This window comes from Rhinopithecus roxellana, chromosome 15, assembly GCF_007565055.1.
Source record: "Rhinopithecus roxellana isolate Shanxi Qingling chromosome 15, ASM756505v1, whole genome shotgun sequence".
NCBI classification, from domain to species: domain Eukaryota; kingdom Metazoa; phylum Chordata; class Mammalia; order Primates; family Cercopithecidae; genus Rhinopithecus; species Rhinopithecus roxellana.
Genome location: NC_044563.1, coordinates 123990645 through 124007362, shown reverse-complemented (window position 1 = coordinate 124007362; position 16718 = coordinate 123990645). Strand labels below are relative to the sequence as shown.

General features: G+C 39.1%; 1 protein-coding gene across 3 annotated transcripts in view; it reads right to left on the bottom strand.

The window, feature by feature from the left end:
- ELMOD1 (ELMO domain containing 1) overlaps positions 1–16718 on the bottom strand; it is a 77460-nt gene that overhangs the window by 36637 nt on the left and 24105 nt on the right. For 2 of the 3 annotated variants that reach the window (XM_010360858.2, XM_010360856.2), the window contains exons 2-4: positions 12743–12844; positions 268–413; positions 102–130 (exon numbers count right to left, since the gene is read on the bottom strand). In XM_010360858.2, coding sequence (XP_010359160.1) covers positions 102–130; positions 268–413; positions 12743–12759 — 192 coding nt within the window. In that variant the 5' untranslated portion in view covers positions 12760–12844. Of the gene's footprint in view, positions 1–101; positions 131–267; positions 414–5443; positions 5580–12742; positions 12845–16718 lie in introns of all 3 variants that reach the window. The other variant, XM_010360857.2, reaches the window with a different exon arrangement.

The window sequence follows — 16718 nt, the reverse complement described above, 5'->3', positions numbered from 1 at the left end:
CTAGCCAACGCTATATTTTGGTTCCTTAGAATTTTTACTTCTTAGGATAGAGGTAAGCCTCCAAGTGAAAATAAAAGCTGCTGAAAAATAATTTTACTTACCTTACTTTTAGAATCCCTCAGTGATGTTTCTGTGAAAGCAGTAACAAAAACAGTCATTCAAAGATTATCCTTTACACATGGTTTAGAATTACTTCACTGAAAGATAACATCGTATCCTCCATCCTACCAACTCTACCTTTTGCTTACTTCTTTGTCTCAGGCTTACCGATTTTCATGGTTCTAGAAGCTCCTGGCTTGGTATTGTAACAGATCCGCTGTAGTTCACATCTTCCAGTTAGCTTCCTCATTACAAATTTCAGGCAGCGCCACAGAAATTTACAGTAAAAATACAGGCATACCTGGATCAACATTCTGTGAAAAACAAAAGACAGCACCCTTCCAATAGAACTCTGGAAGAGAAGAGAAAGCAGCCACCACCAGCAAGAAAAGCAGCCCAGGAGAAAATCGGGGTTAGAAAAATCACCTTATACTTAACATATGTTTCTAGTCCTATGCTACTTTATTTTGCAGTAGCTACACTTACTATGGTTGTAAGAAACGCCAGAATTTTCTATTCTAGTAAATTTGATATTCCAACAAACGGAGGATGAAGCATTAGAATCTTTTCTTTTCCCTCCTTTGCCTAAAAACATCTTGGAAATAAATGAGTGCCTTGAAAACAGAATCCTTTAATACTGCTTGTGTTTTAGGAGTCGCCCCTCCCTTGACGGGGGGGAAGAACATGCTTTACTCTTTTGCCTCCATGAACAGGCTCTCAGCTTGCCCTTGTCCATTTCCAGCGCCTTTCTAGTGCCCTCCTTACCCTCCACCAAACCCACTATTTGATTCCTTCCCTTGCTGTCTCCCTCTGCTTTCCCTTAGGCATTGCAGACCTCCTTGAGGACTTGGTTGTGGCCACCTGCCTTTTCTGCCAACCTATCCTAACATTCCCTGACCTTGTCAGAAGCCCTTCTCATCAATTCACTGAACAAGCACCATTGACCTTTGATTTTCCTAGAGTTGACAACTTTCTGTGATTTAAATGTTTCAAAAACTCCTCTTGAGAAGTTTGTTCTTGGCTCTTGCTGAAGAAAGTTTTCTTTACTGTACACCGTACCTCACTCCAGCAATACCTTAACAAATGACGAACTATATTGTCACCAGTTATGTGCTTATTCACACATCTATGACCCATGTAAATCCATCTTTTATGATGACTTTTAATTTTAAAAATATGAGTGCCTACTATTTCATGGTACGGTTCAGAATTTCAAAAATGACTCAAGCTTTAGTGGTAAAGAGGACTTATTATCTGGGAACTTATATATTCAACCTATCTTCTCTTTGTACTGTACATTCCCAGGAGGCAGAATTATTTATATTACTTTCTTTTGGTGTCATTTGGAAACTATTTTTCTTTATTATCAAAAGTTCACTAATTCCTTCCAGTTCTAAAATAAGGTGATGCATGGTCACCCAGATATACCCAGTTAACTAGTAGCCTCCACAATGTGATCCACCCCTGAAAAAGAATGAAAACCTTGGCTGTGTTCCTTTCCTCAAATTGCTCTGGTTCCAATATCTTCAACAGCCTTGTGTTAAAAATAAAAACTCGAACAATCTGATTTGCACAAAGGCATGGGGTTTATATCTTATAAAGAAACGGAAAGAAACAGTACGAAACAACCAAGCTGCTACGCTGAGATAACATAATGGAATATTTTGCAGGCAACAAGATTATGTCCTAGAATATCTAATAACATGAAAATGTCCATGATATGTTTATCAAGTAGAAAAAAGTTAAAAAGAAATATGTATGGGATAATCTGCTTTTCCTTTAAAAAATAAAACAAAAAATTTTAATAGTATCATATAAAGCAGGATATACAACAAAAATGTTAACAGTGGTATTCATTGGTAATAAAATAATCAGCAATTTTTATTTTCTTTTTTAAGAACATTTTTGTAATAAATATGTATTATTTTATTTAAAAAATGAAAATTATAACTAAAATTATGATACATAAAATGATCACCAAAAGCCATTACAAAAGCGCATATAAAATTTCCATGTATAGTCAGTACAAAGTCAACCAGATTCTGCTGAAAGACAAAAATGGATTTACCATATTGTAAAGCCTAGCATTCAACTGTTCTAGTCAAATATATTCTAAGATTGGTTAGGATTTAGTTTAATAGCTTCCAAAAAAAAAAAAAAAAACCACCCCAAACAACAACAACAACAACAAAACCCAGTAGCCCTAAAAATAAATTTAGTGGGATATTTTAATGAGACAAATGAGAAGATTTGTAAAACCTCAGGGCTGGGCGTGGTGGCTCACGCCTGTAATCCCAGCACTTTGGGAGGCTGAGGTGGGTGGATCACGAGGTCACGAGGTCAAGACCATTCCGGCCAACATGGTAAAATCTCGTCTCTACTAAAAATTCAAAAATTAGCTGGGCAGGTGGCGCATGCCTGTAATCCCAGCTACCCAGGAGGCTGAGGCAGGAGAATTGCTTGAACCCAGGAGGTGGAGGTTGCAGTGAGCTCAGATCGTGCCACTGCACTCCAGCCTGGAGACAGAGAGAGTCTCTGTCTCAAAAACAAACAAACAAAAAAACCTCAGCTTGCTCTCTTGGAAAATGTTTTTCATTTTCTAACTACTGGATAACTATGCCAAAAAAAAAAAAAAATTGAGCAATACCTTGTTAACTGGTCCCCAGCCAAATGGTAATGATATTAATTACTGGGATATATATGTATATACATTCACATATTAATATATACTATTAATTACTAAGTCAAAGATAAAAGCTTTCCCTAAAATCTGTTCCATGTGCAATTTTCAGGGAAGTCCACCCCATCTGTGGGCTTGCAGCTCAACAGAAGCTACCTTTTAAGTCCGTGTGGCAGAACTCTAGCACAAGTGAAACTATGTGATAATCCAGTTCTGTTTGTACTAAATCTTCCTAGAGAAGAGGACCCTTATGATTGTTCCTGGAGTGTCTCCGTATTCTTCCTATTTAGGTTCCAAGGCATCAAATAGAGCTTAAATTAAGCTACAAAATGTTTTCCCTGTGACCTCTGTATCAGGTCTACACAAAAAGGAGGCTTGAGACCTAGAAGTGTCATCCTAAGTGGCAGGAAGTGTCCATATATAGAGTTACCTACAGCCCAACTCTAATTTCTCCCTCTGGCCTCCTTGTACATGAGGAAAATGGCTGTGTTACTGTTTTGCATCAAGACAGTATTACATCAAAAGGAAGAAAAGACATCACATTCGGTTTGCTTTTATCTTTTTAAAAAACTTCCTTGACGATGCTCATACTGTCAAAGACATGAAAGCCAGGAGAAATCCACAGTGGGGGTTAGGGATGAAGCATCATTTCTTAGGGTTCACCACTCTGTGAAGTAAATCACATCTCTCTCACATAGTCATAAACAATTTCAAGTATGCACAGTTCAATTATGAAATGATATCTATATGCTGCTTGCTCTTTCATAATTCCTAGGCCAACAGGACCTGATAATGCTACTTATTATCCAAGAAATATTCTATTTTCTCCCCTTATTTTTCTGATAGACCAATATGCCCACAAATATTTAATTAAAACCTCAGCTTGCTATGCTAGGTACCATATTTTCTTGCTATGCTAGTTACTATATTTTTTTAATCCAGATCATCAGATCAAATTATGTTTTGACAGGTGTGATTTATTTCGTGTTTAGGTTATAAACCTGGCCCAGGCACATCATGGTCAGAGATGGAAACACCAGGGTGATCCCTTACTCTGGAAACAATATACAACTTGCTTCCTTATAAAAGGATCAACTCCTCAAAACTTCCGCTTGAGCAACTCAGGCTGCCATCAAATACTGCCAGGAGCTCACTTCTTAAATTATGTGGACCTATTTAAGCCCCTAAATCACAAAATTTATGGAAAAAAACTGCTAAGCATCAAAAGCAGAACAATAAAAATGATTAACTATTTTGAGAGAATGTTATTTTGGCTTGACATGTTTACCTTTAAAAGGAAGCAATTAAGAAATAGATCTGTAAATGCTCTTGAGCTAATCCGTGGTTGTTTAGGAAAGAAAGAAAGAAAGAAAGAAAGAAAGAGAGAGAGAGAGAGAGAGAGAGAGAGAGAGAAGAAAGAAAGAAAGAAAGAAAGAAAGAAAGAAAGAAAGAAAGAAAGAAAGAAAGAAAGAAAGAAAGAAAGAAGGAGGGAGGGAGGGAGGGAGGGAGGGAGGGAGGGAGGGAGGGAGGGAAGGAAGGAAGGAAGGAAGGAAGGAAGGAAGGAAGGAAGGAAGGAAGGAAGAAAGGAAAGGAAGGAAGGAAGGAAAAAGCGGAAGGGGAAGGGGAGAGGGAAGGGAAGGGAGAGACAAGAGGGAAGGGAAGGACAGGAGGGAGGAACAGGAGGGAGAGAGGAATGAAGATAACAAGGAAGGGAGAAAGAAAAGGTGTATCTGTTTCTTATTTGAGTTTAAGGATTTGGGGATTCATTGTACCCTTTCTTCCTTTTAATTTCATTTGTTTTATGTCTTTTTTTTTTTTTTCCATGACTGCATGCTTTGGGAGGAGGCATTTCAAATGTACCTGTGAGACAGAACCCACTTACTCTCTCTTGCACCAGCACTAATCTCAACCTCCTGTTTCACACCCTCTTCACCTTCTGAACCCTCTGCTCAGGGGGTTTATGATTCTGCTCCTTTTCCTCCCAGGCTGAATCAGGAAACCAATGAGATTAGTTTTAATTGGGCAATATTCGCTTTTCTTCTTCATAATGTTAGACTTAGTTTTCTTCATTTTGATAGAAGATTTTTGACTCATTACTAAAAAAATCTGTTAGATTTTGTAGGAACAACAATTAAATCCTCAAGACTACATGGAGAAAATACTGATCACCACCTCCTCTTTCTAACAACTACATGCATAGGCAGCAGTTTTTTGTTTATTTCTGTTTTTTAATCTCAGCTTTTTGATAGTGTTCCAAAAAAGAGTTACTGTAGCTTCCTAAGACAAATGCCTTGCTTCAACACTGGGAGAATCTGATTCAATAATAAGAGCTACTATACATGCTCCATTTCCAATCTTTTCTGTTACTTCCTTTTATTAATATGCTGCAGAGTGATGTTTATGGCTGAGTTCACAGCAGTGTTCTTCCATAAAGCAATTATGATCATGTTTATTATTTAACATTCATTCTCTAGTTTGAACCAGAATAGCCACCCAATGTAAATTATTCCAAATGGATCATATCTCTGCTACCAAATAAAAGCAACCTCCTGTCTTGTGGCACTTTGTTAGAGGAATCCATTCAGGAGGGATGGGGCCTCCAAAACAGGAAATGCACCTAAAACCATGTAGCCCCTTGCCTGTGGGGTGAGGGGGTGTGGGTACCTGTAATGCAACACTACTCCATCATCTTAAATTTGTGACTCTGACGTCTTCTTTTGGAACAGTAAGAGAAAAGTGGCTTATTTTGAACAGTTTCAATGATTGAGATAATGAAAGTTAATTCTTGCTTGAAGAAATCCTGTAATAAATAAAAAGTACACTATTGTTGATGAAAGATATGTACAAAAATAATCACGGTTCTTGGTTCAAACCACACTTTCCCAAATGAAACACTTTTCATCTAAACGCCATAGAGAAGAGCAAGTGGCTCAATGTCCCCAGCAGTTCATTTAGTTGCTCCGTTGAAGTTCCTAAGCAGGGGCACTGACAATCAGCTGAGAATTAACTTATCAGTAGGTACTCTGCCTAGTAAATGGGACCATCTCTCTAAGAGCTCTCTACTAGGAAGAGAGGCAGCAGAGGACTTGGTACATGAACTGGAAATGTGAAATCACACAAACCAACCATCCGTGGGTCTCTAGGAAAACAAAAGTGTTTCCTTCCTATAGAGCAGGTGAGAGGTTCCAAGATCCCATGCCCAGATAGCGTGGGGCCCTATGGTTTTTTTCCGTTATTCTTTTTCTGAAGAGATCACACTAACTTCCGAACAGTAAAAATGAAGGGGATTGGGGGGTATATATCTATCATGGATCAATGTTATTCAAAACTATACTGCTGTAGCAAAGGGCGCTCTTTTTATAATACATTCCAGGGAAATTGTATCTGAGGCCTTAGAGAGCACTAGCTGATTGTGTAATAATTAAAATAAATAAATTATAGTGTAACCCTTTCCTTTCAAAGAAAAGGAGGTACAGGTTTCTCTTAATGTATTAACGACATCATTAGTCAACTAAAATTTTGATGCATAAATATACTTTATAAGATTTATTTCTATTTATTTATTTTTCAAGACACAGTCTTACTCTGTTGCCTAGGCTGAAGCAGTCTTGACCTCTCTGGGCTCAGGTGGTCCTCCTACCTCAGCCTCCCGAGTAGCTGGGACTACAGGTGTGCGCCACCATGTTCGGCTAATTTTTGTATTTTCTATAAAGACAGGGTCTTGCTGTGTTGCCCAAGCTGGTCTTGAACTCATGGGCTCAAGCAATCTGCCCACTTCAGCCTCCCAAAGTGCCGGGATTACAGGCATGAGCCACTGTGCCTGGCTACAAGATTTATTTGTTAAAATCAGGTTTTTTTTACTCTTTGGAGAATACTTTTATTGACTTATTTATAAGGAGAAGCAATGAACACATTATAACACATTATACTTTGACATTTTAAAAGTATTTAAATGCAACCTCAAATATAAACTTTTATTGGTAATTATTTTTAAGGCAACCCAAATTAAGTAAATATATAAATAAAGGAAAGTCATCAAAGGTATTACTCATGCTCCATCATCCATTATAGGGTTCAAAATATTCTATAGGGGATAAGAAATAAGCCTGTTATTATTATAAATTTGCTACATAATATAATTCAAAAAAATTTAAACAACCCAGTTAGAGGACATGCTCAGTATTGTAAACAAATTCATTTTGTTAAAGATCTAAAGCAGCTGAAAGAAAGAGATTTGAAATGAGTTGGGGGAAAATGAAAAATGATAATTGAAAGGTATTTCGATTTATTTTATTTATTCCTTCATAGAACCAAACACAAAATGAGACTGACTGTGCAGTACAGAAGAAACGAGAGTGGGAAATATGGCGGTGGGAAAAGTGAACATGAGTCAAGAACTTATTTTCGCAGCAAGCCATATGACCTCCCTGTCCACAAGGAGCTTATAGTCTAGCAAGGAAAAGGACAATAAAAACAAAAAATTGAAAAACAGTGTGACGGTTCCATAAAAGAAAAACACCCAGGGTGTTGGAGAGGCAGAGGAGACAGAGAGAGTACATTCCTCTGAGGCTGGACAGGAAAGCCAACTCCACCATCCCACAAGGACAGCCAGAAACAGCCTGGAAAATCAGCGTGCCTTCCTTGCTTCAGAACAAAAGTGAAAATTCCAGTGAGTATGTTCTCACTCATAGGTGGGAACTGAACAATGAGATCACTTGGACGCAGGAAGGGGAACATCACACACCGGGGCGTGTTGTGGGGTGGGGGGAGGGGGAGGGATAGCACTAGGAGATATACCTAATGTAAACGACAAGTTAACGGGTGCAGCACACCAACACGGCACATGTATACATATGTAACAAACCTGCATATTGTGCATATGTACCCTAGAACATAAAGTTAAAAAAAAAAAATTCCAATGAGTAAATGAATGAAATTCAAACTAACATTTATTGAGTGCCCATGACTTTCGGTTATATTGCTCATGCTCTGTGGGAAGAGCTTAACAAACAGTGAAGTGGCCAAAGAGTGGGCCCTGAAAAGCTGAGAGAAAGCCAAGGGGTGGGAGAGCTGGAATGTACGTGATCCAGCTCCCAGAAGATCTTGGACAACAGCTTGAGGGCAACGTGCAGGCTTTGGGAAGGTTACCTACAGCAGATTGCCTAGAAAAAGATGCAGGTTAACATATTTCAGTGAGAGTGTGGACACAGCTTTTGTTTGTTTTAATGTAGGGAGCAAAATAATGTAAAATATATGTGTGTATATATATGTACGTATTTGTGTGTGTTTATATATACGTATGTGTCATATATAAGCACACATACATGTACAAATATACATGCATACATGTATGTACCATAAAAAAGAGAACACTACAGCTGAAAGTACCAGTCTACAGTGAGAGAGGTATTTGGATGCATAGGCCATAAGCTTTCCCCTTTTTAGGACTTAGCTTCTGTATCTTATAAGCTCAGTCAATGCCTCAAGCAATGCTAATCAAATTCTGGAACAACTACACGTTCCCGCACCTTCTGCTCTTCAAAAACAATGGAAAGTGGGTCATGCTGAATAAAAAGTTTGACTAACTTGTCTGGAAGTCAGACTTGGAGTCTAGTCCCAATTTGCCTCTATGAACTATGCGACTTTGGAGAGGTTACTTTGCTTCTCTGGGTTTCTTCTTTCTCACACATAAGGTGAAGGGATTGGACTAGATTTCTGGTTCTAAGAGAAGGCCAGACGTATTACAAGGGGAAAAGATTTTTTTTATCCGATTTTCCTTTCTCTTTGAGGTGCTCTTTAAGTCAGGGTGAAAACGTTGCCATGCTCTGGGCTGCTTTATGCTGTGCTTGCAAAGGTGACCAAGAACTGCTCCTAACTTGATTTTTGCAACTCGTCTTCTACTCACCCCAAACAGGGTCTACATCTAACAAACTTGGACCTAGTGCTTATGGCATCAGTCATGCCTTCTCGGCCTTGTTTATAGCATCCCACATCTTCCATCCTTATTTTAAAATATTAAAATCCTAGTCCTTCCTTTCTCTTAACATAGTCTCAAGGAAGTGTTTCGTGAATATTCCTTCACAAAATGTCTGTAACCTGTCACTGATCGCATTCCTTTATATATCTTAGTTTTGTATGCATATGCCTCGGCTCTTACCAGGTGGTGTGTTACTTTGGAACAGAGACATCTCACATTCGTTTATTTTTGAGATGGAGTTTTGCTCTGGTCACCCAGGCTGGAGTACAGTGGCGTGATCTCGGCTCATGACAACCTCCGCCTCCCGTGTTCAAGAGATTCTCCTGCCTCAGCACCCCTAGTAGCTAGGATTACAGGCACCTGCCACTATGACCAACCAATTTTTGTAATTTTAGTAGAGACAGGGTTTCACCTTGTTGGCCAGGCTGGTCTTGAACTCCTGACCTCAGGTGATCCGCCTGCCTCAGCCTCCCAAAGTGCCGGGATTACAGGCTTGAGCCACCATGCCTGGCCCTCACATTCATTTTTGAATCACCCACAATACCTCACAGTGGGCTCACAGTAATGGGGTAATGTGATACAAACATGAGAAACAGCTTGGAAGTCAGACAGGCCTGCATTCAAACATCTGTGTGCCTTTGTTTAAGTCACTTAACTTTACTAAGCCTCCTTGTCCTCCTTTGTAAAATGGGATATTATGTCTTACTAATTACATTTGCTATGAAGGGAGAATAAAAGTGGCATAAATACTTGCATTATTAGCTACGAATGCACACTAAATGAATTAGTGGACCAAGATATTAATCAAGTATGAATGACTTAAAAATCCAATTTGTAGTTATTTTTGCTGATTGTAAGCCTTTATTTACCTAATCATACTAGAAAAATAGTTTTTTCCCTTGATTGCCTCAAAGCTGGGACATGGGATAAGTCTGCTGTATTGCTCAGTTCCTCCCACAGAGGTTTGAGCTTGGCAGATATTTTCCTTTCCTCTTTTCTGCTGGAGGAAGGAAAATATGAGGTGAGATCCAGGGCCAAGAAACAGATTCTGAGACTGGAACAGTTGGAAGCAATGATTTATACGGGTGACTTTAAAATTTTCCTTTATTAATGTCCAAAATTAATCATGTTCTGATAACTTTAAAAAAATATAACCTCAATAACTAAATCCCAATGAGGGAAAAGATCTTCAGCACAAGTCTTCAGACTTCTCTGTTATACACATTAACTGAATTAAAGTTAGTAAAATATATTACAAAAATGAAACCCTAAGCTTTTGTTCTAGCTGGGACTTAAAAAATGTTCCTTCTTTTTCTGATCACATGTAGGTATGTTTTGTTATCCATGTTATTCCACGTTTTCTTTTTCTTTTCTTTTTTTTTTGTTTTTGTTTTTGAGACGGAGTTTCACTCTCTCTCCAGGCTGGAATGCAATGGCGCGATGTTTGCCCACTGCAACTTCTGCCTCCCTGGTTCAAGTGATTCTCTACACCCAGTTAATTTCTGTATTTTTAGTAGAGACGGTTTCACTATGTTGGCCAGGATGGTCTTGATCTCTTGACCTTGTGATCCACCTGCCTAGGCCTCTCAAAATGCTGGGATTACAGGCATGAGCCACCACGCCCAGCTTCATGTTTTCTTTTCATGCACATCATGGCTAAAGTCAGATTGGATGATTTGGGGATACATATCCAATATCCCATTTCTATCCTCAATTTAAAATACACACTTTAGCCAGGTGTACTACTCAAATAGCATTTACTCCTTATATTTCATGTAATTTTTGACATAGATTGAATATTTTCTCTATTCCTTTATGCTCTGAATATTTATACCATTAATATATCTGATGGTAACAATTGGGTATCATGTATCTTAAATGTGGATCAAAATCCATTTTTTCCCACAACCTGGTTTCTCTAAGGTTAACCTAATTTCTTCTGGGACTATGCATGGAGCATTTCATTCTAGAGCATCATCTCAGAAGTTGACAGATTAATCACTGCGTGGGCTTTTAAACAATGCTGAATTCTTCCCAGTGAAAATCAGCTCCTCATTCTCCATAATACATTTGCTGAGCTCAGGAATTAACACCTGATTCATTCAGGCTTTGCTTACATAACCTTCTCTTTGGTTCAAATGAAAAGATCGCCAAAATCGTCCAACATCTGTGGAAATGGACTACAGAAAATAAATCAACTAAAGAAGGGAAATGATCAAGTTTCCTCTTATTATTTCAAAACCAATGGTCAATGAAAAACCTCAGGTTTCTGTTCTGTTATCCTAGCTTTAGTTTCACATAGATAATCAATGTCATATAATATTTATAAAATATACACTCCAAGTTACATGAAAAAAATGTTTATCAGAACATGTAACCAATAGGGATGTGTTGGTTCTGTAACCCTTGGTGCTAGTCTATGCAAAATTAGATTTTCACTGTACCAGTTCCAAATCATCATACACAAATTAATTTAAAAATATACTTTCTACTAAACATGTTGCACCTATTCAGTTTAACAATAAAACTAACAGAACCAAAGGCTACTAGTTTTCCTAAAATGACTGGTTTTGAGGTGGCTCAAGTTTTTCTAAAACAAATGAGACATTGAGGAAGAAACTGAGTAGCGCAAGGCTTGGCAACCTTACACCATCATCACCACTTTTACAAAGGAAGCTCCTAAATTCTAAGCTTCATCTCACACTAAAGCTTTCTGTTAACACAATTCCACAGCTGAAAGACACCATGTTTACATTCAGGAGGTGTGCACAAATGCCAAATTTTCATGAATATAGAGACAGGTCAGTTAATTACCATGACAACCAAGAACATATTAGGTCAAATACTTGGCTGGCAAATGTCCTCGTGATTTTCAAATACTATATTTTTACACAACTGAGATCAATACTATTCTGTACAATAAAACAAATGCTGATGCCTGTAAATTGTTTCACAGTAACCTCCTGAGAGGTTTTCACAATTCTAAGATCCAGTAAACTACCAGTAGCTGCATCAAAACCAGTAAATCCCACACAAGCTGATCTGGGTGCTCCAGAAACAACAATGGAACCAAAACCACTGGGGGCGGGGCGGGGGGGGGATCTTAAATTATGGCCATTGAAGGAGTCAAATCATTTCTTAAAAGATGCAAGTCTATTAATTTGCTTAGAAAAAACAAGCCTGAGCGAAAGACAAGAACATGTAACAGAGGAAGGTCACCATCTTGAGGAAAAGAAGCCCGATCTTCTGGAAAGTGGGTTGTATTTTCTCACATTCAGTACCTAAGTTTATTTTGCCATATTTTAATACTATGCAAAATTTATCTGGGAATTCCATTAATAGACAACTGAACGGCAGTCAATATTCTTGAAAATAATTATAACTTTAGGTCCAGCCAAATGGTTTTCAAAACTAAAAAAGATCACCCCAAACATACCAATGTATGGCAAACTCTGTCCAGCACAGTCTTCAGGGAACCAACCATTGATACAAATTTCAGAGACATCACTGAGGTAAGAAGAGTGGAAGCTTAGAACATATAGTTTGACCCCCACAAAATTTTAAAATGCCCGTGTGGATTGGCCAGCCACCCAAAATCTAAATTAAAGGATATTTAAAAGGACACTTATTTCCAGAAAATGATTTTGCACAAATTGTATCAAGTGATTCATTGACAGTTATTTCCTTAAACCTTTCAGGCCAGCGGTGTACCATTGTGCAGAGACACAGGGCTGTCTCAAGTGCCCAAGCTTTTGTGCCCACACTCTGTCACTATCTACAAGTGCTCCGTCTTGTCATCAACACGTATATAGAGTTAGCAGAGGAATTTTGTGGCCAAGTTATTCTTGGCAAAAATGCAATGCTATTTCACAGAATTTTAGGAGACCTGGTCACAGGATCACAAACGATGACTGGTAATACTACCCTAACCAGTGAGGAGGCTTCTCCACTGCAGAGGGCCCGGCCAGGGAACCGCAAACACATACCTCAGGAAGTGCTTCATGGTGCCCGTGTTGACAGTCCAGATGCTATACGAACTATCCTCAAGTAATTGCTTCCAAATTTGCCTTTGTCAAAGTAGGTGTCAACTGTGGGAAGAAATTAGATATTAGGTATATTTACTAATAAGGCTGGAAGCTGCAAACCAAAAATTTCTGCTTACTGAGGTAAGCAGGTAACATGCCAGCCACCCAGAACATTATCAGTGGAACTGTCCACAGAGCAATGCAATTCAATGGATGGAGATTACAGTTATAGACTTTCACTTTATAATTATATTAATACAATTAGCCTTTCATTTTAAGTCACTTGCTGGAAAAATTATGAATTTCATGAGCAATCTCTGCAATATTAAGCTTTTCCTTTATTTTGGGTATTGTTCCTATATCTTTAGGAATAGTATTCATAAGAAAAATAAAAATGAAGAACAATAAAATTAACTATCTGGATTTCCAGATATCCAATAGTCCAAAATCTGGCGGCCCCAACTTTGTAGAAGTACAACTCAAAAATAACTGGAACCAACTAACTTTAAGATAAAAGATAACTGTTAAAGAGCTCAAGCTCAAGAATAACTTAAAGAGCAAGATACTACAAAGAAATGAATGATGCCCCAGGCCGTTGTCTTTTGGCACGGTGAACAGAGCAGTGAGATTTGATATTTGCATGGCACTTTTCAGTTTATGATTTGCTTTCACAAAGTGTACATCAGGTTATCAGCCTTCTTCCGTTTGATAAAGAAGACACTAGGAGCAGCCTACAAAGCAGCAAGTTAGGATGAGGGGGATAAAACAGACTATAGAAGAGAGAGTGTCTGCAAGTGGAGAGAAGTTATCTCATGAGAAAAGAGACAAATGGAACATCCACTGCAGCAGCAATGCAAGGAAACGAATCTACATTCGAAAAAGAGCTGCAGGCAGAGACACATTGCCAACTAGAACAGCCCAGAGTGTGGGAACTCATACTTAGCTCGAATAAAAGCTGGTCTCTTATTTAACACATTTATTTCTGTAAATATTCCATACATGCTTGAAAAAACTGTCTATACACCAATTTAAGACTGTGGTTGCTTTTGGGAAGAGAGGTGGGGTTTAGGATTGGAAGGAGAAAAAACGATCTTCTCAATTTTGTGTGTTTTATTTCTTAAAATACACCTGAGGCAAAATAAAAGGAAAAATAACATTTATTCATTTTGAGTGGTGGGAACATATATTATCCTTTGTACTTTTGTGGCTTTTATAAATGAATCCAAATTTTAATTTAATTTGGTTAGTTCCCACCAATACTCAAATCATAGTTTCTAATACATGCAACAATAACAGCATCTAGGGGACATTACGGAAATGGTTGATTCTAAAGCTGGGTCAGGGCAAGGTGAACCCGAAGCATCTTGTAGCACAAGAAAGTCAAGAAGTGCTCAAGGTAAACAAAATAGGCGTGTGTCAAATAAACACAGCAGCCAACTGAAAGAACTCCCAGTGGTCAAATAATTGATGTAGCTACTCTGCCCTCAAGTAAGTTGAGCAGGCCAGGTGCCCTGGCTCATGCCTGTAATCCTAGCACTTTGGGAAACAGAGGCGGGCAGATCACTTGAGGTCAGGAGTTCGAGACCAGCCTGGCCAACATGGAGAAACCTCATCTCTACTAAAAATACAAACATTAGCTGGGTGTGGTAGTGCATGCCTGTAGTCCCAGTTACTCGGGAGGCTGAGGCAGGTGAATCACTTGAACTGGGAGGTGGAGTTTACAGTGACTTGAGATGTGCCACTGCACTCCAGTCTGGGTGAAGGAGTGAGACTCTGTCTCAAAAACAAACAAAACAAAAACCCTCCCTATCCCTTAAATATAAACTGGACATATGGTTTTCTGAATATAGTGTGGAAAGGGGAAAAAAGAATAACTACAGTAGGGCTGCGAGCAGTGGCTCATGCCTGTAATCTTAGCACTTTGGAAGGTGGAGGCAGGCAGATCACTTGAGGCCAGCAGTTTGGGACCACCCTGGTCAACATGGTAAAACCCCATCTCTACTAAAAATACAAAAATTAGCCGGGTGTGGCGGTGGGCACCTGTAATCCCAGCTACTTGGGAGGCTGAGGCAGGAGAATTGCTTGAACCTGGGAGGCGCAGGTTGCAGTGAGCCAAGATGGCACCACTGCACTCCAGCCTGGGTGACAAAGTGAGACTCTGTCTCAAAAAAAAAGGAAAGAAAGAGAAGAAAAACCTGACACACACTGCCTCAGCCAGGTGATCAAGGCTAAGATCACCAGTGATAAGTCATGTTGATAGCATGTAACCTTGACCTGATATGACGAAAATGGCACTTTACCCCCCGAAACCTATAACCCCAGTCTAATCATGAGAAGAACATTCAACAAACCCCAATTCAAGGGCATGCCACAAAATATCTAATCAGTACCCCTCAAAACTCTCAAAAGCTTAAAAAACAAGGAAAGTCTGAGAAACCGTCACAGCCAAGAGGTGCAGGCCAAAGGAGCTATGACTATTACACGTCATGTGGTATCCTGATTGGATCCTGGAATAGAAAAAAGGACGTCAGGTAAAAACTAAGAAAAAGTGAATGAAGCAAGGACTTTAGTTAATAATATGGTATCAGTATTGGTCTATTAGTTGTGACAAATGTATCAGATTAATGTAAGATGCTGACAACAGGGGAAGTATAAGGGAACTCTCTGTACTATCTTTGTAACTTTTCTGTAAATCTAAAACTGTTTTTAAAATAAAAAGTTTATAAAATATGTTAATGCCTGCTATGCTCTAGACATAGTGAGGTACTAGGGATACTACAGGGTAAACAAAAGGGGCATGGCTCTACCCTGTAGATGCAACAATCTTTGGGGAGGAGAGGAGAGAAGATGACACAAATAAACAGGGACTCAAACACAGTATTACAAGTGGAAGTAGGTGCTGTGGCAGTGAGTAGGAGAGATGCTTAGCCTAGATGTAGGGGTTGGGGGTTCTCCAGATAGCACATGCAAAGCCCTAAAGGCAAAAGAATGCACAATATCTATAAGAGATAAAGTTCCAATATGACTTAGTGTGGTGCTCAGTGAGAGGGACGGGAAAAATAGTGATGGCAAGATACGGAAAAGCAAGTAGGGTCAGATCAAGAAGGCTTAGTAAGTAACGCTGAAGTTTGAACCTTATCTCAAGAGCAATAAGGAACCATTGAAAGTGTTCAAGCTGAGATGTGACAAGATCAGATCTCTAGTTTAAAAAATATACTCTGGGCCAGGCATGGTGGTTCATGCCTGTAATCCCAGCATTTTGGGAGGCCGAGGCAGGTGGATCACGAGGTCAGGAGATCGAGACCATCCTGGCCAACATGGTGAAACCCCATCTCTACTAAAAATATTTTTAAAAAAATAGCCGAGCGTGGTGGTGGGCGCCTGTAGCCCCAGCAACTCAGGAGGCTGAGGCAGGAGAATTGCTTGAACCCAGGAGGCGGAGGTTGCAGTGAGCCGAGATCGCATCATTGCACTCCAGCCTGGGAGACAGAGACTCCGACTCAAAACAAAACAAAACAAAACAAAATACTCTGACTGTAATATGAAGAATAAATTGTAATATGAGGAATAAATCCTATACCTAAAATTATGGGCATAGGATACCATCTACAAACTTGTTGCAATAACCCAGGCAAAGGTAATAATGGCAGGATAAGGCAATGGACAGACAGAGGTGTGAAAGGTATTAGAGACAGTTAAAAGGTAGACTTGATAGGACCTTTGTTAATTGATTGATTGGGGGGATGGTTGATAAAGGAAAAGGGGCAGTTGAACATTATGCCCATGTTTGTGGCCAGCAACTGGATAGACAGCAGAATTATTCATTAAGATATGATATTTTGGAGAAGCATATTTGGGGATTTGGGTGTACAAAAGGTCTTTGGAACATTTTTAGTTTTCAGGACAAAGTGGTAGAGTAAAGATTCATGGATCTGAA